Source organism: Papio anubis, chromosome 11 (genome assembly GCF_008728515.1).
Source record: "Papio anubis isolate 15944 chromosome 11, Panubis1.0, whole genome shotgun sequence".
Classification (NCBI taxonomy): domain Eukaryota; kingdom Metazoa; phylum Chordata; class Mammalia; order Primates; family Cercopithecidae; genus Papio; species Papio anubis.
The window spans coordinates 5293671-5318355 of NC_044986.1; the positions used below are offsets into that span (position 1 = coordinate 5293671).

Here is a 24685-nt window from a genome sequence, read left to right on the forward strand (position 1 = left end):
TCCACTTCCTGTCTGAGCTGTGGCTATTTCGCAGCCCCGAGCTAAGCGCTTCATGCTGAGGGGGATGGGCCAGGAGATAAGGAAGCCCCTGGCCCTGCTGCTGTCCCACTCTGGCCTGGCTCCCTGTGAGTGTCTGCTGGCAAGAGAGAAACACATGCTTTCATCTGTTTCAGCCAGGATCGTCAGGTTTCCTGAGGTTTCCAGCTGGGCACATTCCTGATGTCCTCTGCATGTGCACATGCGTGTCCTTTTTTCTTAGAGATTCTGCATTTCTAACAACTTCCCAGGTGATTTTGACACACGGTGAATTTCAGAGCTCATAGCCCTAAAGACGCCTGGCCTAAGAGTGAGGAAGTCTGAGGAATCTGGTTTCAGCTCCACTGATACCTAACTGCATGTGCACCAGGTCCTGCAGATGACAACCTCTGGTGGAACGGAGTGATGCTGGATTCAGTACTCAACATACAAGGGAGAGCCAGCCCTGTGCAAGGCGAAGGGCATGTTTTCACGGCTGAAGTATCTTCTTGGTTATGGCCTTGATCTGAAAAGCTACTCACCCTACTACCCACCCCCAAACTTTGGGGCCATGTAGGGCTCAGCCAGCTGAGAGAAATTCAAGGTTACCTGATGCAAGTATTAACATGCTGGAATGGCAGCCGGGGCCACTGCATGCCCTGTGTTCACACCGTATAGGTGTGGGAATAAGTGTGTGTTTCTCTGACTGTCTACACATATCCGTTGTGTGAATGGATATTTAACGTGTCTGTTAGGTGTAAACACGTGCACAAAAATCCAATGTAAGTCCTTGGTCTTGTTGGCCTACAGACAAGGAAATAAGAGCTATTCACATCATTTTACCAAAAATACGTTCAGAAACTAATAAAAAGCTTACCTTGAGCTGCTATGAATTTATTCTTCTCTTTGTAACCCTAGAAAAAATAACATCAGATTTATATTTTTTCAGAATTATCTTTGCTGAAAGGATTTGTTGTTGCTGTTAGAAAAGCAATGCATATTCACCATGGAAAATTTGCAAAACACAGGAAAATGTTAAGAAGAAAAGAAAACTCACCAGCAATTCCAGAAATAACAAATCCTATTTCATACGTCCCCTCTCTAGTCTGTTTTTCTGCAAAACCTTTCCCAGACTCACACACAAGTAGAGAGATGCAGACATTCTGTCCTCTAATTGGGTGAACATGTACAATTTATGTTGTATTTTTAATGAGAATTTTATAATTTATATTAAATGATCTCTTAAAGATCAATACAAATGGAGTTCTAGTAATCCACTGCACATGGTTTTACCACAATCTGTTTAACTGCCCATGCTTCCTGTTCTATTTGGTCAGGAATATACATAATGCTGCAACGAACATCCTCTGTGCTTATCGCTGTCTCTCGAAGTCAAATTCCCAGATGCTGATGCTAGCTTGTAAAGCATGGGCAGTTCTGTGCCCTTTGTGCTTGTGGCCAAACTGCCCAGAAAGGTTGTGACAATTTACACTCCTGGCACCAGACAAGAGAGTGCTCACTGGTCATGCCTGAGCTGGGCTAGGGGAATAGGAAACCTCTGCCCACTTACATCTATGTAGGAAGCATTGATGTAGTCCGAACAGGGAGTTCCATCCACTTGGCTCAGAATCACCCTAGAATGGTCATCTGGAAAAAACCCAAACAAAGCCAAGATATTAGGACCAGGAATCACAGTGCTGTCTCTTCATCTGCAGTGTCAGCTCCTGGGAAGGGGAAAAGTAGCTTCACGGCCACATCGGGGGTGGCAGAGATGTTCTTCCTCAACGTTCCCATGGAGACCACTGGTGTCCCGAGAGAGAATGCACCTGCTTTGGTGAACACGGACTGTCTCAGTTGTGGGATGCCAACAAGGGTAGGATTTCAGTCCCCAGGACGGAGGCCGCTGGGTCATTACATAGACAAGAACAGCAGAATGTGCTGGGCCCCTGCAGTGCAAGGGCTGTATTTTATGAACCGTGCACTGGGCCCCAGTATTGCCAAGTGTGGATGCACTTAAAAGAGCCCCAGGACAGAAGAACTGGGTCCACTCTCTAAGGCTTCCCAGGGAAATGAGCACCAGCCCCATGAGGACAAGTGGATGTGGAGGTCTAGGATCGGGGACTCTAACCCTCAGTCCCACCACCAGAGTCTGCCCCAGGGCTGGAAGGCGAGCGCACAGTGAGGAGTGCCTGGTAGATCCAGCCTGTTGCACAAGCGGTTTTCTGGGGTGGAAGGCTGACCGTGGAGTGCTGTGTGTGGGGTGTGTGTGCACGTCTGGATGTTTGTGGTGTGACTGGTGTAGTGTGTGAGCCTGATGTGTGTGGTGTATATACTGGTGCAAGCATGTGTGTTGTGAGTTTGTGGTATCTGTATGTAAGTGTGGCATGTGCTGTGTGTATTTTTGTGGTATGAGTGGTGTAGCGTGTGTACGATGTGTGTGTGGTGTATACTTTGGTATAAGTGTGTTGTATGTGGTGTGTAGTGTGTGGTATAGTGTGTGTGGTATGTGTGTAGTGAGTGTGGTGTGTGTGTGGTGTGCATGTGGGTGTGTATGTGTGGTGTGTATGGTGTATGTGTGTAGTGTGTGTGTAGTGTGTGTGCTGTGTGAATGTCTGCATGTGGTTTTGGTGTGTATGTGTAGTGTGTGTGTTGTGTATGTGTGTAGTGTGTGGTATGTGTGTGGTGTATTTGTAGTGTGTGGTGTGCATGTGTGTAGTGTGTAGTGTATTTGTGTGTAGTGTGTGGTGTGTGTGGAATGTGTATGTTTGGTGTGTGTAGTGTGTACAGTGTATGTGTGTGTGTAGTGTGTGTGTACACACACGTCAGGGCTCCATCATGACTTTTGTGGGTCGCAGTCACTTCTGCCTTCCCAGCTTCCTCCATAGAACTATCAAGAAGGTTATCTTAGGACTGGGTTGGTCGCTAGTGAAAAGATGCACTCCAGAATGGGTTTTGCATATTTTGTACGTGATCTGAAGAGAAATGAAGACGTTTTCATGGGCCTCTAAAAGTGCTGTGGGCCTGGCCCTGCTCTTCCTGTGACCTTTCCCAGGAACGTCCGGCTGGGCCAGGCTGGGACAAGGCCTGTTCTGAGGACGTTTATGCTGCACTGGCCACAGAGTCTGGCACGTGGTAGAAGCTTAGAGCCTCCTTCCTCAGTGTTGAGTAACTCTAGGTCCTCTCCCTGCTTTCTCTGCTTAGTCCTCGATCAGGGTGGGTTGTGTTTGTGGCGTTTGTGTGTGTTTGTGGCGTTTGTGATGCGGAGCCGGGTGGCCCCCAGGTCATGCCTTGTCTGTCTCACCTTCACCTGGAAGGCTGCCAGGCGGGCCGCGGGCTAGTGGCCTGGGACCCCCGATGGCTGAGCCAGCTCCGTCTGGCTCCCTGCAGAGAAAGGGCAGGTACCGCTCTCAGAGACAGCCATAGCCCACACAGGGTGGCCAGGGAGTCAGACCCCAAACTTACAGTCCTGCAGACCTCACTGTGAGACCCTCCTGCTCAGGGAGTGGCAATGCCCAGGCAGAAATAGCTCTGCTGAACACATTACACTAGTTGAAAATAATTTGGAATGGTTTATGCTTTGAGAACAGCTATAGAAAAGCACAGGGTAAAATATAGCCTTCTGCTTAGATTTAGAATCTTGCAGTTTCTAAGAGCTTCCTGTCTTTTTATTCTAAAAAGTCACACTTCACATTCAAAACATTAGTTCCTAAAATTATCAGCTGTTGGCACTTTTCCAGAAAAGAGGCCTCGCTTGCTATCAGCCACAGTCTTTCTATAGGCAGAAGTCAAGCCTGCCTGACATGCAAAGCACCTTGACTTCTGACCCCAGAGCTCCCCAGGGCCACAGGCCTGCCCAGAGCCAAGGGCCACATTAGGACTCTGTTGAAAGATTGGGAAAGACAGGGAAGGTGCCAGGGGCTGGGGAAGTTGGGTCCCTTCTCCCCCCTCCCCCAGGTGACTCTCAGTCCCACTCTAAGTGATACTAGGGGATGTCACCCTGGGGGCGGATGAGCAGCCCCGAGAGCTCTCTGCCCAATGTCCCTTCAGCCTTAAGTCTTCCTGATAGCTAATGCCAGATGCCACCCCATTAATCCTTGCCAGGCCACAGCGTCTCCATGCCACTGTTCTGTAAACCCATCTTTCCACCTGTGTGAAACACGGCAGAGTCCCCCAGCCCCAGGAGGCTGCCTGGGCCCTGGGGTTCCCATGGTGTGGTGCTCCTGCCAGGAGCAGGGGAAAGATCTTACGGGGGAAGCTAGAAAAACCCATTCTGAATCTGACTACGATTTCAGGCTTGGAGGAAACGCTAACTGACTCCCGTAGCACAACCTAGAGAACGCGGCTCAGAGAAGACTTGAGAATGTGGCTCAGAGAAGACTTGCAGTGGGTGGGCCGGGCCTCTCCCAGGTGGGGGACTCCTAGGTGAGGTCCCTGCTCTGCCCTGGGCCATCACACCTTGAGGAGGGGACTGGGTGTACGTAATGCCCACACTTGGCCATGATTCTGCTTCCATGGAGGTGCCAAATAAACAGTCTTAATTAACAATATGATGTTACCTTTAAGGGATGAAGGTTTACTGATTGAGAGAAATGAGGAATTCAGGAATGTGCTTAGCACTGAGCGGTTTCTTAACACGTATGGCTGGCAAATCAAGGCACAACTTAAAACCACTCAATTAAGGTAATAAATTAAGCATTGATACTAATTTCTAAATATCCCACATTTGACACAAATTATTCTAAAGATCTCAGACCTCCTCCCGCCACAGCCTTCCTTTCCTTTGAGCTGCTCAAGCCATGTAAGTTGCCTCCCCTCTTTCCGTGATATCTTCCACCCATTGGCAACACATCCCGTGCAGGATCTAGCCATGGTCTGAGCCACTGTCAAGGCCTCCTGACCCATCTTTCTGGTGTTGCCTCGGCCACCCGTACACATGTGTTGACTGAAAGACTAGTTGACGGATTTCTCCCAGTTTTCATTGGATCGTGGGTTCACAATGGGTTTTGTAAAAACCACATGCTAATCCTATGCATGTAAAATGAGACAGAGTTATTTCTAAAAAGTGCACAGTTTGGACAGACCACAGATCGGATAGACCGTAGCTGCTCTGACATACAGAGCAGGTGAAGTCAATTCTAGTCCGAAAAATGCAGCAGTGAGCAGCCTTCCGGGGCCCACATGGGCTGCCTTCCTCCATCCCACCGAGGCCCTGGCAGGGTGGGGTGACTCCCTCTGTGGACCAGGGGGAGGCCGCAGGTTCAGGATTTAGACCTGAACTTAGTGGAGCCCTTTGAGGATGCCATTTTGTTAGCCTCATGGGCAAAGCAGACGATGGGAGGGGCCCAGGTGGGGTGAAGGATCCCGAACTGCACCCTCCAACTCCCGCCGCTGGGCCAGTTTTTTTTTTTTTTTTTTTTTTTTGAGATGGAGTTTTGCTCTTGTTCCCCAGGCTGGAGTGCAATGGCGTGATCTTGGCTCATGGGAACCTCTGCCTCCTGGGTTCGAGAGATTCTCCTGCCTCAGCCTCCCAAGTAACTGGAATTGCAGGTGTCCACCACTATCCCCGGCTAATTTTTTGTATTTTTAGTAGAGATGGGGTTTTACCATCTTGGCCAGGCTGGTCTTGAACTCCTGACCTCAGGAGATCCACCTGCCTCGGCCTCCCAGAGTGCTAAGATTACAGGCATGAGCCACAGCACCTGGCCCAGGCCAGCTCTTACAAAGGCGGCTCAGAACCTACAGGGTTTGTCTTGGCATCAAGACAGGCTGTGAAAGCTGCCCCCAGGTCACTGAGACACGCCCCCGCACACATCCATCTGCTCCCTGACCCTGCCACCTCCTGGCACCCATGTTTCCCGGCCCATGCCCACTTGTACTGTTGGGGTTAAATCAGGTCTATTCAGAGCCTTCCTACAAAGCTGCGGCCCACCTACAAGTTTCATATTCTGTCATTTTTGTCCTTGGTCCAGGACTCCAGACAACTCTAGGGATTTGCAGTTTGTGGCCACAAGCACTGAGTCTGAGGGAAGGGAGTTGCCCAGGGCCACTCGCAGGCCTAGACTGGGTGCCAGGCCTGAGTTCCATAGGAGAGGCCCTGCCAGCTGGCACCCATGGCCACGAAACAGCACCTTACCTGCTGGGCCCCAAGCAGCCCAGGTCTCAACAGTAAGCACAGGCTTGGCAGCCAGACCCACCAGCAACCAAGGTGCCCAGGGCCTGTGTGGGGAGACTGCCACCTAGAGAGGAACATTCTGGAGTCCTAGGTGCAAACGCTGAGCAGTTAGATTTGGGGCCTCTGAGCACAGGAATGGCCCGCAGTCACGGGGAGCTGCAAGGTAAAGCTGAGTTTAGTGCAAACACCATTGATCATGCAAAACATAAAATAAAATCTTACTGGGAAGGATGTTGGGATATCTGTTTTTTTCTCTGTTTTCTTCTTTATTTGCCAGTTCAAAAGTTCCTTGTATGTGTCCAGATGGCAATGACTGGAAGAAAATGTAGCATTAGTATGAAATGTGATGGTTTCAAGCACCATGCTCATGTCAGTTTCCCTACTGAGCACAGGAATTGCGAAAACATGTGGAGCAAACTACCTGCTGTCCATAGTCCGTCTCTGCCTCAGACCTTGTACCACGCACGGGGCAGAGAATGAAGGAGACACAGACCCTGGCTTTCCCCAGGGTGCTCTCTCTTGTGGGGTGAACAGCGGTGTGGTCAAAGTGACGGTCTCATCAGCCAGACCCTACGCTGCATGAAGGTGGAGACTTGCCTTTGCATTTCCATGGTATCTCAGGGCCCACAGGCCCGGGCCTAGAGCAGGTGCCTGTGATTTGGTAAGAACCGACTGCGACAGAGCTGTGAACTGGGAGATGGGGGAGCGAGGACAGGCACGCAGGGGATTTACAGTGGGATGCTGTGACTTTGGGGCTGAAGGATGAATAGAGTGGTTCTGGGAGGCGAGGGGTGGGAAACGGCCTTAGATACAGTCCTGATCTTGCTTAACACTCCAGGCGTGCTCTGTGGACCAGTGGCATGGGCACGCCTGGGAGGGTGCTTTTTAGAAATGCAGACTCTCTGGCCGCACCCCAGACCCACAGAATCAGCATGAATATTACCATGATCCCCAGGGCTTCAGTGCACACGTCTTTGGGAAGCACTACCCTAACAACTCCTTTGTCCCAGTCAGGGAAGTCAGGTGTGAAAGGAATGCCGCCGGGCCCCTATCCCCTCTGAGCAACATAGCTAAGTGTGAACTCTAGTGGCCTGAATTCTAGTTCTTTCTGCCGCCTGGAGCCGCCACCTCTGATTCCTGGTCACCTCCAGCTGTCTTGCATCTGCTTGCTGCTCAGGTGAGCTCCCCACAATGCACAGCGTGAAGATCCTCTTGAAGCCCTGAGTCCTGTCCTTTGACATTACACCCAACCAGTGGCTGGACCCGGGGCCACTGGGATTCCAGTAACATGTATCAATATGCATCGAGCGCCTCAGTGTGCCAGGTACGGTGGAAGGAGCTGGGTCATCTGCCCCAGCCTTCGCAACTCACCTACTATTAGGTGATACTAGGATGGTCCCCGTTTTGTGGGTGAGGAAACTGAAAGCCAAAGCGAGGTGTTGCAGATTTGCCCAGGGTCACCCAGCGAGCAAGGAGCAGGAGCCTGGAGCAGCGCCCAGACCACCAGGAGGATGCTCACTTCTTCAAATGTGGGAGAATGTGAGGGGTCTGCTGCAACCACCCAGGAGAGCGGAGCAGGCCTCACTGTGTAGCTTTGGATCTAAGTCATGCAGGCCTGGGCTTGCTCACAACGCGGGGCAGGGCCTGACCTGCCGCCCACAGGTGTCCCGAGCCTTCCTCTCCCGAGGGCAGGAAGCTTCTGCAATTGCAGACTCAGATCTGACCAGCCGGTGCCCATGGTGGGGCACCATAGGCCACCCTCTTGCCTCTGCTTTGGAGCCACCAAACCCCATGGCCACAGGATGAGGCCCTTCCAGGCCATGGGGTTTGTTGGTCCCAAAGCAGAGGCAAGAGGGTGGCTTATGTGGAGGGACCTGCCTGGCAGCACTGTGGCAAGGGTGATGGGTGGTTCTCGGCCTCATCCCCAGCCACAGCACCTACGCCGCCTGTAGTTCCTGATTCTTCATCAGAGCCATCTTCATACTGACCTTCTCGACCTAATCTAAGCCTGACATCTGTGGTAAAATTCTAAAGCCTTCTCTTTTTCTACCCGCGAAAGCTTTTTTTGGCCCCAGCACTGAAAATACACAGGAGGCGTGATACCGGATGGTGTGTACATGATACTGTGCATTTGTCAAAACCCACAGCACGCACAACACACAAACCCTGACGTGTGGACTTCTGCTAGTAACAACAGTGCAGTGTTGGTTCATCAGTTGCAGCAGTTGAAGCACATGAACGCAGGAAGCTAATCATAGGAGAAACTGCTCGCAGGGGAGGAAGGGGGCATATGGGAACTCTGTACTTTCTGTGCAATTACTCTGTACAGCTAAAACTGCTCTAAAATAAAGTCTGTGAAAAGATAAATTAGGCCCGGTGTGGTGGCTCACACCTGTAATCCCAGCACTCTGGAAGTTGAGGAGGGCAGATCACCTGACGTCAGGAGTTCAAGACCAGCCTGGCCAACATGGTGAAACCCCGTCTCTACTAAAAATACAAAAATTAGCTGGGCGTGGTGGTGGGCGCCTGTAGTCTCAGCTACTTGGGAGGCTGAGGCAGGAAAATCGCTTGAACCTGGGAGGCAGAGATTGCCGTGGGCCAATATCTGTACGGACCCCAATACCAAATCCTTTTCATCCCCACCAAGTTTGCCCGCACTTTGAATTGGTAATGCACACATGTCAAAACTCAACTGGATCGGCCACTTTGAGACTCCTGTGTCTCCCTTTAGTGTCTCCCTTTCATGACTTTGGGGAGAGGAGTTCAGATCAGAGGGCAAGAGAAAAGAAAGATGGGGTTGGGAGCACGTCCCTCTTAGGACCCGAGGGAGAGCTGGCCATGGCAGGCTCCAGTGCTCTCAGAGGACGGGTGCTGCATGAACATGGTCTCAGGACATGGCCAGCCCTTCACTGGACAGATGAGGAAAAAGCACAGCCTGGGCAACACAGTGGGACTCCATCCCTACAAAAAATAAGTAAAAAGCCAGTGGGCATGGTGGCACATGCCTATAGTCCCAGCTACTTGGGAGGCTAAGGTGGGAAGATCACTTGAGCTGGGAGGTTGAGGCTGCAGTGAGCTGTGATCAGGCCCCTGCACTCCAGCCTGGGAGACACAGTGAGACCCCATCTCAAACAAACAAACGAAACAATGACAAAAAAGCAGCTCCCCCAGGGTTCCCCAGACACAGGATCAGGCTCCGTGATCCTGACTTCGGGTCCCGTGTTCTTCCCCTCCACCGCGTCTCTACCCTGCCTGTCACTGAGCAGAGGGACTCCAATGTTCAGCCAAGGGCCTCACAGTGGCAGAAGAGCATGAGGGACTTCCTCTGGGTGCAAAATTTAATGGGGTGCCCCCAAAATTCCAAAACCAGGGGAAATTATATTCAAATGCAATATTTTTAAAAGTCCAAATCAAGGCACAAAATCTATGATGAACAAAATATGAAAGTTTTAACTAATGGCAGGGTGAGTAGCTGTGTGGTGACAAGCCATATGTATCAGGGCCCAGGGCAACAGGGAAAAACCGTCAGCCGAAGCCTATCTTCCTTTATGGTCATGCTATTTTCTTCACCAGGGGCTGCCTGCATCCATTTTGACATTTTATTTGTTACCTTTCCTGTGTTACCTTTCCTGATACTTTTGATATTTTAAGTGTTGTGTTAAAATATCATTTATCCCACTACTGAGCTTTTGGTGCTGCCTTAAATTTTGTGCCTGGGGTGAATGTCTCACCTACCCCACCCTATTCCCGAACTCCCTCCCTGGGAGTGGCCCCCACTTTTGAGCTGGTTCTGACTCAGACACCCCCATCAGCAAGCCCAGCCCCTGCCACTTGGGGAAACAAAAGTGCAAGGGGAAACAGGATAAGAAGGGTGGGGAAGGGGATCTGCTAGCTGAAAACTTGGATAGTTATTTTGAAAATGAGAAGGTCTGTTGTCAGGCTGAGAGATTGCAACACAATAGTGCTTGAAGCTGTCTTTCAATATGACCTAATTTCTCCAAAAAAGGGGACACATTTGGAAACAATAAAAAGGAAGCGAGATAAAGGCAGAGGAGTCTTGTGCTAAAAAAAACAAGCAATGTACAGTTTACATGTGCCACCACCTTCCCATGCCTTCACACGTTGCTTCTGGGTTAAGTCCCATGTCTGCAGCAGAGTTCATGCCATCTTCAGATATAACAACTGCACAACACTTGTTTACAATATCCATCGTCTCAGCCTCCCATTCCAACTTCAAGGTAAATAAGACAGGCCCATCTCCATTGCCCCTTCCTAGGTGGTGGAAGACAACTTCAAGGAGATTAACTGATGTGCCAGGGCCAGCATGCAACAGGCATAGCCAGGACCAGTCAGCAATTCTGCTGAAAACCTATCCTCTTTACGATCAACACTCAGCACAGCCACATGCAAGAAGGTGAAGATGCATAAAATTCAAAACATAACCAAGGATAAATACTGAATAGCAAAATCCAAGACAACACATCCTCATATCTGTTTGTCTACTTCTCTATCTGCCCATTCATCCATGCATCCATCCATCCATCTGCCCTCCCACTCATCCATCCATCATCCATTCATCCATCCATCCACCCATCCATTCATCCATCCATCTGCCCTCCCACTCATTCATCCATCCATTCATGCATCCATCCATTCATCCATCCATCCATCCATCCATCCATCCATCCATCCATCCATCCATCTACCCTTCCATTCATCCATCCATCCATCCATCCACCCTCCCACTCATCCATCCATCCATCCATGCATCCATCTATTCATCCCTCTGCCCTCCCACTCATCCATCCATCATCCATCCATCCATCTGCCCTCCCACTCATCCATCCATCCATCCATCCATCCATCCATCCATCTGCCCTCCCACTCATCCATCCATGCATCCATCCATCCATCCATCCATCCATCCATCCGCCCTCCCACTCATCCATCCATCCATCCATTCATCCATGCATGCATCCATCCATCCATCTGCCCTCCCACTCATCCATCCATCCATCCACCCACCCACCCATGTTGATACACAAGCAGATATAGCTTGTGTTCCCTCAAGGCAGCTCACAGCTGCTTCCTTAATGCTGAGATGGTGGTTCAGAAGAGGAACATCGCCTACTCCGATTAGATGCTCCAGCTCTCAGAAGCCATGAAAGGATGGTTTGGGGCTGTGTTGCTTTCACCATGATATTGTCATATTGTGCTGTGCTCAGGCCCTAGCCTTCTACATTATCGAGATAGCAGTGTTTCTGTCACAGTTGATTTTAAAACTTGACACTCAGAGTGTGGGAGGTGGAAAGAGGCTTCACAAACCTCTAACTCAACTGTCTCATCTTATAAATGAGGAAATATGCATTGGCGAAGGGCATTGCGCCACAAACCAGGTTTCCTCCCACGCCCATTCATGGGACAGTATCGTAACCAATGCAAGGGTTCTGAGTCTTTGGGATAATTCTTCCTGAACTCTAACACTGGATTTCACAGGTCTCGACCACAGGGCACCCAGCAGGGGGCCCCTCTCCACACTCACGTTGAACTCCTCCCGAAACTGCTTGCAGTCGTCGGCGGATCTGATACGGATCTCCTCCTCCAGGTGCTCCACAGGGATGGGAAAGTACTTCTTGGGCCCTGAGGGCGACCTGCTGAGCAGCATCACCCTTTGCTGCTCTGTGGGATCAAAAGAAACATGGGGGCCATTGAGCCACATTCCTGGACAGGTGACTGAGTAACCAAGCTGACCAACGACATTCCTGAAGAAATGACCAGGCTGGAGCTGGAACGGTTCTCTCAAATCACATAGCTGGGCTAAGCCGGGTCCCGAGCAGCTTATTCCAAACACTCGACTCCTATGAGGCATCCACATCATTTACAAGTGACAGGCGTCCCTCTGCCCAGTGTCACCTGCTCTCCCTCATAGGAGACACCCTGTCCCCCTCCCCAGGCCACTCATCCACCCACCCTTCTGCCTCTCCTTCCCTCCAGCCCCTGTTCCTTCTAAAAAAGGATTCAAGATGGCCTCACTCTCCAGCTCAGCTTTCCAGGTTTGGAAATAAGAAAGAGTAATTATGGCTTCTGGGAGCAAACTCAGAACAGTCTCTCTCAGCCTTTTCTTCTTCATAACAAATATTCCTGGTTCCTCAAACCCCATAAGCTCCAAGGGAAAACCACCCTTGTCTGGGGAGGGTGACAAGGGGCATCGAGAAGGAGAAGTACACATTACAAGGGAGTTCTTGGACACATTCCTTCCCCAGGTCCGGAATGAGAGGCAAGAACATGGGCATGTGTTTCTCTTCCTGGAGGATGAGCTGATATTGACAACCCAGCATGATATCATGGGTCAGCACGATAACCCAGCTGTCACACTTGCAAAAGGGCCTGTCCCTACCTGCAGAGCCATTCTGAAGCCCAGTCAAAAACTTCACCCAAAGCTCATTCCTCCAAGTGACAGACAGGATCAGAATGAATGACGCTGAGCTGCCTTGCTATTCACCAGCCGCACCCTCTTCCCTCCCGTTCCTGCCGTTGAAACGTGCAGGGCAGGGAACCGGGGGCTGGAACAAGGGCAGGAAGACAGCACCTGGGGCCACATTATCATCTAACCAGGGGCTCGGGTCCCACGAGCACTGGGAGGCTCCATTTCAGCTGATCCTTGTTAGTGATATTCTTTTAATTATCTAAGGTCCGTTTGAAGAGTCTATTTTAGTCTGACAGCACGTGTGTTCCCCCGAACCATAGAACTGATTACTGTTAGGTAGGAAGCTGACTCCAGGAAGTTGTAGTCACTGGGGTGTGAAGTAATATTTTTGTGGCCTCTGCCTTACACACGTTTCTCGGTCATCTCATCTCGATGTATGGAGAGAAAAACAATGTTCCGTTGTAAGTAGCAACAACAAGTGAGAAACTATACTTCTGACGGAGAAGTTGGAAATGCTCCCAGCTGACTCTGATGCTCTGTAAACATGAAGCACTTTAGTAGAGCAAGTCCCTTTTTCCAGCTTGATCCTAAAGCAGTACAAACCCAGTTGAATAGTTTATGAGCCAGACAGTCTTATCTGAGAACCATTGTAAGGCCTCACTGAAAAGTGTTACATGTCAACACCCTGTGAAAATGACAGGATATGAACAGTCTCTCTAAAAAAAGCCACAAACAAAAATGTCTCAAACGTCCATGTCACGCCAGAGAGAAAAATGATCCTCAAAGTTTTGAAATAGTGAAATTCTAAATGACAGCATCATACCAGGTAAAGTGAGATGAAAGTGGCAAGGCACACCTCAAAATTTACTTTGAATGTTAAAGAGAGAAAGCACGTCAGTGTCTGTTAAAAAAGAACACATTTTTCCCCCAAGCCCCAGCCAGAGAGGAGCTTCTGTACCTTGCTCCTCCAAGATTCCGTTGGGCATCTTCTTGTCGCTGGCACTGACCACAGCTTTCCTCTGCTTCCTGAACCTTAGAGACACAGGACTTGTTAGGTTTCCACACTTCCAGGTTCCCTAAGAGCCAACAGCGCTTGGCACAGTGATACCCACCAGGTGAGCCGCGAAAAGCTACTCCTGTTGCTCATGGCTGAGCCGTGCAAAGGCCTGGCCTCTGTGTGTCTCCCAGGCCCGGCCACCCAGCCTCCCAGCTGCCCTCTGCTGCACGGCCCACGCCCGCAGCATCAGAAGGCTCATTTCCTCCTCTGAGCTGGTTGGGGCAAGTCAGTGCACCAGGACACTCCTACCTGAAGAAGTAGGCGGCGAGAAGGAGCACGAGGAGGAGCAGCAGCAGCGGCAGTAGCAGCCAGGCCAGCAGTGGCTGGGAGGCGCCTGGGTCTGGAGGGCCTGCAGGAGAAGCAGAAAGACCCTAACCCCTGACCTCACTTCACAGTTTGCACAAGAGTCCCCCTCCATGAGCTCTTCTTCCTGGACACCAGAACCCCACACTATAGTTTGCAAAGTGGACCCATCATCCTGAAAAGGCCCCACGAGATAACAGAGAAGTAGCTTTGGTTGTTGCTGTTGATTCAGAGAAAGAATCCAGGTCTGAGGAGTGGGTGAGGTGACTTGTCCAAGATCCCTGGGGCAGGCATGACAGGGGTGAGTTCCGCAGACCCCCACACGGCCTGGCTGCCTGGCTGCCTGGCTGCCTGGCTCTCCTGCTAAGAAGCTGGAGAAGGGTGAAGGGGCCGGTGTCCACTGCAGGGCCCTAAGACAGTGCGGGAGGCTGAATTGGCATGGCTCAGCTCTCAGGGCCCCCTGGGCTGGGCAGGAGCTCTGGCATAGGGAGGCGGCCGGGCCCTGGGGCTGGGTAGAGGCCTGTGGCCCTAGCGCACTGTGACCCCACCTTCCAGAGCCTCCAGGTCCCGATTCCACGTGTCAAAGGCCGAGTGCCCAGCCACCACCCGCCTCTTACTCTGTCCTTTGTACCTGACAGGTTGACCTTCCTCACCTGGAAAGAGACCGCAGCTCCAGGCCCAGCTCAGCGGCTTTGTTGCTGCTCAGGACCTGCCCCTGGCTCACCAGCCCAAATTCCAAGGGGCCCTCGTGGCCTCGCTGCCACCTTTGGACCCCACCCGCTCTCCCAACGTCGGACTTTGTTCCTGCTCCTCCCCAGCCGGCCACACAGCCCCCTCCTCACCAAAATGTTCCCACTCCTCAAGGACAATCTCAAAGGCCCCCACCTCCAAGAAGCCCACTGGACTACTCTCTTGCGGACCCAGAGAGGCCCAGGATGCCTCAAAGCGCAAACCTTACTCTGCCGTGAGTGAACAGGCCCTCAGCATGACTGCCGTGGCGCCCAGGTTTCTGGGGAAGCCCCTGGAAGGCAACGATTGGGGTAGTAGCTGCCTCTGTTCAGGGGGCCAGAGATCAGGATCAGAAACCCAACCCAAGGGGCAGGCGAGAACATCCCCTGCGGCGCGGGGAGGCCAGTGGGGGCGGGAGCGGGGACTCCCCGTGTGCTGCCTGCAGGGACGGCTACTGCTGAGTTCCAGCCCACTGGGGCCAAGCACAAGGGGTGCCCACAGTGCCTAGTTCTTCCCACTTTCCTAAAGAAGAAATTCATATTTTTATGTAAACATTTTCTGATTTTTAAATATTGGTAAGAAATTCAATTGAAATACAATTTTTTAAAATGGTGTGAACCAGGAAGAAAACAAAACTGTCCTCTGGGCGCCAGCATGGTCCAGACAGGAGGCCGGGAGGCATCTGAGAAGGAAATTCCAGTCATAGTCTATTTTCATTTCATGTTGTCGTGGCTCCGACGGGGTGGGACAGAGGTCAAGGTGACCAGTCCCCAGGGTGGTCATCCTGAAGCAGCCTTCTTCCTGAATGACCGTCCAGCTATTGCCCAAAGCAAAGTGTGTGTGTATGTTCACACCGATTTTATACGTATGTACACTTGCAACTTTGTGTGTGTGTGTGTGTGTGTGCATGTTTGCTTACACAGAATCTGATCCTGAAAGTTGAAAACCTTAGGCTTGAATGTGACTCTGGAGCAGACAAAGAGAATGGCAACCTTGGCTACAGTGTGACCACCCAGCACCCTCTGCTCAGGAAGCTCATCCTGAGCTCCAGCCCAGAGCTGGGGTCTTCCAGGGACCACCTCAGTTCTGCCCCAGGGCACAGCTGCTCTCACTGTGGCCCCCGTCTTATCTCCATCCCTCTTCTCCTCTCCCACCTTCATGCCAAGCCCTCCTTCCCCCAGGGCCCCTAGAGGCGGAGCAAGTCCATGCTGGAAAGATGTGGCTCACTCAAGGACAGGTGCATAGACAATGGTTTAAGGTCCCAGCTCACTCTGGCCTAAAATTTTCAATGTTCAGGAACCTGTTCTCTTTGCCAGAGTTAAACATAATTAAGATTTCAAAGCGTATCCTTCGTGACATTTTCTTCTATAAATTTACGTTCATAAATATGCAGGTTTGGGAAATAAATAGACCATACTACTCTTCTCGTTTCATCCAAAGCTTCACGGATTGTAAAAAGTATCGTTATTTTAAGTACCACTAAGAAAGAAAAAAAATGATACTGATTATAATTGTGAAGTGCTACCAATTTTAAGACACGTCCCCATATAGCCACATTAAATATGAAAGAAACAGATGAAATGCACCGCGGGGCAGTTCTCCAGCTTGCCTTTCTGGTACGGCTGTCTGTCTTGGAGAGTTTCCACGTCAGCCCAGATAAGCTTCCTCATTCTGTTTAATAGCTGCTTGGATTCCACTTTTTGGATAGACCAAAATAGGATGGACATTTAAGTTGTTTCCAACTTTTCTGCTATTACCTACAGTTCTGCAACACACACACACACACACATATATATCTCTTTGTGTCTCGAAAGTGTTTCTGTAGGATAGCTTCTGTGTTAGCCTCTATGCCTGTTACATTTTAACACAATTGCCAAGTTGGCAGCCCCAAGTTTCCAACTTCTACACTCATCCATAGCAGGGGTCTCCAAACCCCCCAGGACACGGATGGGTACCAGTCTGTGGCCTGTTAGGAACTGGGCCACACAGCAAGAGGTGAGCAGCAGGTGAGCAAAGCATTACCGCCTGAGCGCTGCCGCCTGTCGGATCAGTGGTGGCACCGGATTCTCACAGGAGCCCGAGCCCTATAGTGAATGACAGGGATCTAGGCTGCTTGTTCCTTAAGAGAACCTGATGCCTGGTGATCTGTCACTGTCTCCCATCACCCCCAGAGGGGCCGTCTAGTTGCAGGAACACAAGTTCAGGGCTCCCACTGATTCTACATGATGGTGAGTTGTATAATTATTTCATTGTATGTTACAATGTAATCATAATAGAAATAAAGTACACAATAAATATAATGCACTCGAATCATCCCCAAACCATGCCCTCCTCACCCCCACCCCCCACCAACTCCACGGAAAAACTGTCTTCCATTAAACTGGTCCCTGGAGTCACAAAGGTTGCGGAACACTGCCCATAGCGGGCAATGGAGCAATTTCTCTTCTCTGGGATATTGCCGACCCTTTTCATTTCGGTCTATCTGATAGGTTAAATGATAATGTTATTTTAACTTGCATTTCTCTAATTTCTAGAGAGTTGAGCATCTTTTCATGATTAGTGAAACATAATTAGATATTTGTATTCTGCCTGGTCATATTCTTTACTCATGTTTCCATTGTGTTCTTCTACATATTATTTTATTATATAATTTGTAAACATTTACCTTCAATTCCTTCTGTAAAAGAATGTGTCTGGATGAGTACTGAATCTAATTTGTTCAATGAACAAATGAAACAGCTTCCTGTTATTTTGGCACACTGTGGCAACGTGTTATCATCTGAAATGGTCCTTCATACTTCTTCCGGGGGTCAGATGAAGATTTAAAGGGCACTTCACATGGTCAGGTTCCCTTCTACAATTCTAGGTCAAAGGAGCCCATCTGCGCCTTATAACCCGAGGCCCGTTTCCCTCTTGCTTGTGGACCAGCAGCCTTGCTCAGCACGCAGAGGCCCTGGCAGAGGCTGGACCAAGGTGTGAGTTTCACATTTAGTTCTGCTCTGGGTGCTGAGGTCACATGACAGTGTCCTTCTCCTGAAAGTAACACCCCATGTCTGTGGCAATATGTGAGCCAATAATTTTGTTTTCAAATAAACTGAAAAGCCTCAGATGTGGAGTGGACGTCATCCTGCTGGTGCCCACAGTGCCACCTGAGGGACTGTCTGCAGAGCCCGGGCAGATTCTTCCCCAATGTTGCGCAAACGGATGTTCTGCCATTGTGACTCCTGGATGTGAGGGGACATCCAGGCAGTTTGTCAGATATTTCTAAGTGGCCAGTTGATTTGCATTGGGAAGAAAAGTCGGGATTGTGGGTTGAAGTAACTCATTGAATCATCAGTGACCTGCCCCTGAAGGACTGGCTTGCAAAGAGGCAAGTTTGTATTTGCTGGCAGCTTCTGGTCTCTCGCTTTTGGGGTTTTAGATGTGTCTCTGAGGTTTCAACATGAAGAGGAAAAAGACAGGTGGGCGCTTAGAACTGCTCTCCTCACTGGAGGTTCTGTTGCCAGAAATCTTCACTCTTTCCTCCTCCTGGGACCAAGTGTACATTCGCAGGACATTTGTCCAGCGTTAGAAAATCATGTGGGGCCCTCAGTGTGGCTTTGCTCACAAGCTCCCACCCCCACTTCCCTCTTGCTCTTTTCTGCATAATGCCTAGACATCACAGTCCACTCATGAACGCTTCAGCAGGCATCTCGAAAGGCAAGGACTCTTCTTTTTAAAAATAAAACTAACCATGATGCCAATATCTGACCTAAAATATTAAGAATAATTCCTTTTTTTTTTTTTTTTTTGAGACAGAGTCTTGGTCTGTCGCCAGGCTGGAGTGCAGCGGCACAATCTCGGCTCACTGCAACCTCCACCTCCTGGGTTCAAGTGAGTCTCCTGCCTCAGCCTCCTGAGTGGCTGGGAATACAGGTATGCACCATCACACCCAGCTAATTTTTGTATTTTTAGTAGAGATGGAGTTTCACCATGTTGGCCAAGATGGTCTCGATCTCTTGACCTCGTGATCCGCCCCCCTCGGCCTCCCAAAGTGCTGGGATTACAGGCGTGAGCCATTGCACTCGGCCTAAGAATAATTCTTTAGTTCATATCATTAACTGTCACATCAGGGACATTAACTGTTACATCGCCTCGTCCATGTATGTTCATGGTTGGTTTTCTGCACAACGGGATTTTGGGGGATTTTTAACCCTATTGCTCTCCCGCCTCCAGCCAAGGCTGACCCCGACTCTCAGCTGGGGTCGTAGATGGGACACCTCTAGAACACTAAGCTTTGCTGAACAACCAAATGCTAAACTAGCTTATTTAGCCTTCCTGTGTTAGAGGCACAAACTATGAAAAGCACACTAAGAAATTGAGCCACACCATTCTTCTCTTACCCTAAGCCCCTTTTTCACCCTCTGAATGGTCCCAGGAGCTCAGGAGGAGGCAGTAAGGGAGGCAGCCAGGGAAAGGGAGAGGGGCATGGGTCCTTACCTGAGGTCGTGGTGGTCTCGTTGCTGTCGACAGTAGTCTCGTTGCCCCTGAGAGCCCTGGCGAGCGGCAAGCTAAAACCCACCAGCAGGAGTGGACACAAGGGCTCCATGGTGGACCTGCAGAGAGGCAGGGACAGGCTCAGAGGTCATCCAGCAGCAGCAGTGGGACCCTCCGGTGCCGGGCAGTGATGATGAGGATAAGAGCCAACTTCATTTCAGGGCTTCCTCTGAGCCAAGAAGTTTGCCTGTCACTTTCATGGACCATCTCAATGAGCCTTCCCAACACCAGGGGGATACGGTCACTGACTATGGACATTCACTCAAAGGAGGGAACCAGGACTCAGAGGACCCGCTTGGCTGATGGTTAGTGGGGGCAGGTCGGGGACTGGAACCCAGGGCGATCTCATCCCAGACCCCTGCCCTCCCCGGAACCACTTAGGAGAAATCACTTCTGGGTGACCTAGCCTGGCGTCCTGGACCCTCTACCATCCACCCTCCACTCGCCCTGCTAACTCTACCCTTCCCATTCAAGCCTTGCTCTCTGGCCAGCTGTCCTCTTCACACCCAGCAAGACACTGCTTTTCAATCTGTTTCTTTGTCCTCCTTCACTCTGCCTGGGAAACGTCGATCCTCCAGGGCCTAGTTAGGCAGCCTCATCGCCCGGCTGCAGCCAAGTTCTCTATTCCTCGCTGCTCCAGCACACTCAGTCTAGCTCCTGCGTGCTTGGTCTGGCTCCAGCACGCTCTGCCTGGATGCAGCTTGACCCTTGCCTCTGACCATGGCCGTGTCTGAACTCTCAGGTGAAGTGGAGGTAAGCTGCCTCTGTAAGGATGGGGCTATGGTCCACTCATCTTGACAGAGCCAATTGAGTACCCTGGGATGCAGGTGAGTGTTTATTGGGGGTAGGGGGTAGGAATGCCCAGGGGCGGACCCAGACTGTAAAGTGGCTCAGCACAGAAAAAGGCTCTTTCATGCTGAGGACCCGTGGGCCATCACCTCAGATCTTCACCTGGCACTCCATTTTGCCAAAACATCAGAGCGTCACTAAATGTGGCAGTGACTGCTTGGTGGTGTGGAAACCTGTCACTAGAGCCTCACTGGCAGGTGCAGGTGGGCAGTGGCACCTGCTGAATGGGATTTGCTGTTGACAATGCAGACATGCAGTGGAGGTGTGCCCCCCTCCACTCCCCACCCCCTGAACCCCATCCAAGGTCAGCCTGTCCCCACCAGCAGCCCTCTCCTGCCTGAGGCCTCCCTCAGGGATGCAAATGGACCCCATTTCAGAACTGAGGCCAAGAAACATCCATTCCCCGGCTGCTCACATGTTAAACACTAATGCTTGTAATTAGAGAAGATATCTGAATGAGCGTGAAAAATCCTAATTGTGTTTCAGTAATCACCACTATCAAGATGAAACCATTATGAGGACATTATAACAATTAGCCCAGAACAACTATGATGGCGGCAATCAGCACTTTTACTTCTTTCCTCTTTTTTAATTTCCAAAATACACATTTTAGATTTGTAAAATGAGCCATATATACAAATAATTCCATGAGCACCTACTACGTGCTGGGTATTTTATATCTGTATTATCCGCACAATAACCCCACAGGGCTGAGAAACAGAGGTTCCCGAAGGATAAAGAACGGGCCCAAAGTCAGGCTGGAGGATACGGAGGAACCGTGATTTGAACCCAGGAACCCTGGAGACAGAAGCCCTCACCCCCGCTGCATGCTGCCCTGGCCCTTCCATAACAGGCAGCTCTGCCCATGTAGGCACACACGGTTTTTAAAAATCTGTTACTGCACACTGCCACAATACTTTTAATATACTTGAGTAAATTACAGAGTAATTGATTGGGGAATATTAATTGGTTTAATACAACTCCAGAGATGCAGACTTCCTAGCTGAAACATTGTCTCATCTCATGCATTAATTTGATAACCCTCCTCTTCAAATGCTCAGTGATCTAAGAGGAGGCTGACACCCTTGAGAAAGACAAAGATCATTTTGTTCATCTATTAGAAAGTGAGGTCCAGAAGTGCTCAGGGGAGCCGCAGGTGATTTTCCTGACGTGAGCGGCAGTGGGCAACAACCTGAAGAATTCAAAGCCTGTCCGCCCGCTGGAGCCCGGCTCTGCCCCCGTTATATTTTAAGGCCAATGACAACTTGCTAGTCCCTGGCCATTCACTCTCAGTGGGCCTGCACGAGTGACCTGGTCCAAATGGTGCTTGAAACAGTGATTAAAACCATGCAGAATTTTAAGGATTTGTATTTCATCCGTTTGTGTTGTGAGCCTACCAAATGCTGAGTATGTAGAGCAGAAATGACATGTGATTTCCAGGACTGAGATGAGAAAAGGAGTTTATTTATGATAAAGCAGGTTGTATATTTACTCCCCTCAACCGTCAACCTGCTATCTATTTCATTATAAATCTGTCTTTTTATTCCATCTGATGTCTTTTTAATATTCCTCACTGGGCAAGTCCTTGGGTCAGGCAGCCAGGTAGGCCCTGGAGATGCAAAGAATATAGTCTTGTTTCAGCCCTAAAGTGGCTCATTGAGGAGGAAGGACAGGCAGAAGGACAGCCACCCTGATACCCCACTCCCATGCTCCGGAGACAAGGCCATGGTGCCAAGGAGCAAAGGTGAGGGAGCAATGATTCCTCTACGCAGTTAATGAAACCTTCCCCAGAAATGCAGTGTAGAGTGAGTCATCCAGGATGGAAGGCAGAGGGAGATGCAGGCAGGGGACAGAGGAGCGAAGGGAGCCCAGACAGGACCCACTGTCCAGGCAGTTCACAGTTCTCCGGTACGTGGGAGAAGATGAGTGAGGAGGAGAAGTCTGAAAAGGAATTGGGTAGGCCCTCAATGCCATGCTAGAGTTTGGCTTGGCCCTAGGGGCTCGTTTTTCCATTAACAATCTACATTATTAGAGTCACCTGGGGGCACGAAGGAACGATGCCCATTCCTGTGCCCAACTCCAGATGGAAGAAATCCGAGTATCTGGGGAATAATGGCTTTATATAGACTGAAGTTCAAAAACCTTGGCTACGAGCCATGAGTCGCCATGAAAGTTTCCAGAGGGAGCCCTGGACGCCGCGCGTCAGCTCCTGACACAGGGTAGCCTTTGCGGCTGGAGAGTGGTCCAAAAGCCTGAGCATCACCTGGGAGCATGTGAGGAATGCAGAGTCTCAGGACCGTCCCAGACCTCCCACCTTTTACGAAGGTTCCTGGGTGGTTCCTCTGCTCATCAACATTTGAGACGTATTGATCTAAGCAATGTGTGTTTAAGAAAGACCAAGCCAGGGGCAATGGGAATGGAAAGGAGGGAGGGAGTCGAGAAGGATTTCAAGGGTAGGGTCCATGGCAGTGGTGATCAGTGGGATGAGGGTGAAAAGTGGGGCAGCAAAGGTATTGGGGTTTCCATCTTGGGAGCTGGGGTAGGAGGGAGCATCATTCATCAGCTGAGACAAGGAGAATGGGGGCTCTAGGGTGGGGATAAGGATGATTTTTAGCGGGAGGCATAAAGCAATAATATAAGCTCCCAGTTACCGAGCTCCTATGAAGCGGGATAAGCTATCTGAGGTTCTGAGATCAATGACCTCATCAACCCTCACTGAAATCTTTTTTTTTTTTTTTGAGACAGAGTCTCGCTCTGTCGCCCAGGCTGGAGTGCAGTGGCACGATCTCGGCTCACTGCAAGCTTCACGTCCTGGGTTCACGCCATTCTCCTGCCTCAGCCTCCTGAGTAGCTGGGACTACAGGCGCCCACCACCACGTCTGGCTGTTTTTTTTGTATTTTTAGTAGAGACGGGGTTTCACTGTATTAGTCAGGATGGTCTCGATCTCCTGACCTTGTGATCCGCCCGCCTCAGCCTCCCAAAGTGCTGGGATTACAGGCGTGAGCCACCACGCCTGGCCTCTCACTGAAATCTTACGAGCAATGTCCTGTTGTTACTGAAGATGAAAGGCTGCATTAGAGAGGACGGTGAAACATTCCTGAGGAGACTGCCTGTAGCAGTTGCATTTGGTGTCTAGGGGCCTCGTCAGAAGGGGAGGTGGGCTGCAAGTGCAGTATGTGGGGGAGGCACTCCTTGTGGGGGTTATTGGAGAGGAAGGCTAGGGTCAAGGCGGCAAGTTGCAGGAAGTCACTGCAACAGGGCCCGAGGAAGGGAGCTGGGCAAGAGACTGGGAAACAGTGGCTGGGCTGGGGGGAGGGCAGGAGGCAGGTTGAGGTGCACAACCAAGGGTAGGAAAGGGATTTTCCTGAGCCCCATCCACTTCCCCACATCCCTGCCCCCTCTCTTGGAGTGGTCCCCTCTCTCCCTTCACCCTTTACTTGACCCCACCAGATTTTGAGGTTGAGCTACCTGAGATGGAGTCTTTCCTGGGATCACACTGTCTGGCCCTGTGTAAGGTGATTTGGGTTTTGGACCTCTCAACCAGCCCAGGAGACCCCAGAGAGTAGGGGGCTGTCTCGTGTCCCCATTTCCCAGCTCCTGACTTCCTCCCTAGCCACCTCAATAATTGGGGCTTTCAGGGCATTTGAGGGCAAGGAGCCATCCCTGGGCTAGTGCCTCTGGGCAGGAGCTGCCCAGCTGACCCCTCTGGCCCCACCAAACCCGAAAGTGCCCTTTCCAGCTGGCCCAGGATGTCCAGCTGTGGACTGACCCACACTGCCCCCTGCAGCTCCAAGAGGGTAGTGTTTTCTCTCTGCAGCCCAAACCCATCACCTACATGGTCAAAACCTGCAGCTGTTTTGCTTTCAACTAAGAAACAGATGAGGGTTCTTCTCAAGGAAGCAGGAGACAATGATTTGGGAGCCATACTCAGGTTTCAAAGCCACTGCACTTAAAAAAAGCCCCTGGAATGGGTCCCACGTAATTTCTCATCCAAACCAGGACTTCTTGGAGAGCAAACGAGGGGGCTATAATGGTTCAAAATATATGCTTCTCTAAAACATTTATTGACAAATGATTTGATTTTATTAAGCTGGAAGACTATTAAGTAGTTCTTCTCACAAAATATTTTTAATCTGAAAACAAAATAACATATTAATTTTATATATATATTTAAGAAAAAATGTTTCTGGAGGCCCAGGCAGACAGATTGCTTTGAGCTCAGGAGTTTGAGACCAGCCTGAGCAATATGGCAAGACCCCATTTCTAGAAAAAATACAAAAAAATTAGCCAGGCGTGGTGATGCGAGCTTGTGGTCCCAGTTACTTGTGTGGCTGACGTGGGAGGATCACTTGAGCTTGGGAAGTGGAGGTTGCAATGAGCCAAGATCATGCCACTGCACTCCAGCCTGGGCAACAGAGCCAGACCTTGTTTCAATGACAACAACAACAAAAAAAAAAAAAAAAAAAAAAGAAAAGAAAAGAAAAGAAAAAACCTTTTGGTATTGATTATCTGAAAATAAAATGAGAGCATAAAATGATACTTATTCTCGGCACACATTCACAGGCTCTGATCAATTTCTTAGCCTTATCTGTTCCT

The 24685-nt window shown here is 50.3% G+C and overlaps 1 protein-coding gene across 16 annotated transcripts in view; it reads right to left on the reverse strand.

Moving 5' to 3' along the window:
- PTPRE (protein tyrosine phosphatase receptor type E) overlaps positions 1-24685 on the reverse strand; it is a 180948-nt gene that overhangs the window by 25123 nt on the left and 131140 nt on the right. For 9 of the 16 annotated variants that reach the window (XR_004176856.1, XM_021943850.2, XM_031651995.1 and 6 more), the window contains 7 exons: positions 19183-19298; positions 13921-14020; positions 13573-13646; positions 11730-11866; positions 6410-6500; positions 1586-1662; positions 893-929 (listed from right to left, as the gene is read on the reverse strand). Coding sequence is in view for 14 of the 16 variants with exons in the window: in XM_021943840.2 (XP_021799532.2) it covers positions 893-929; positions 1586-1662; positions 6410-6500; positions 11730-11866; positions 13573-13646; positions 13921-14020; positions 19183-19298 (632 nt within the window). In the remaining 2 variants the exon portion in view is untranslated. The other 7 variants (XM_021943852.2, XM_021943846.2, XM_021943847.2 and 4 more) reach the window with 7 other exon arrangements.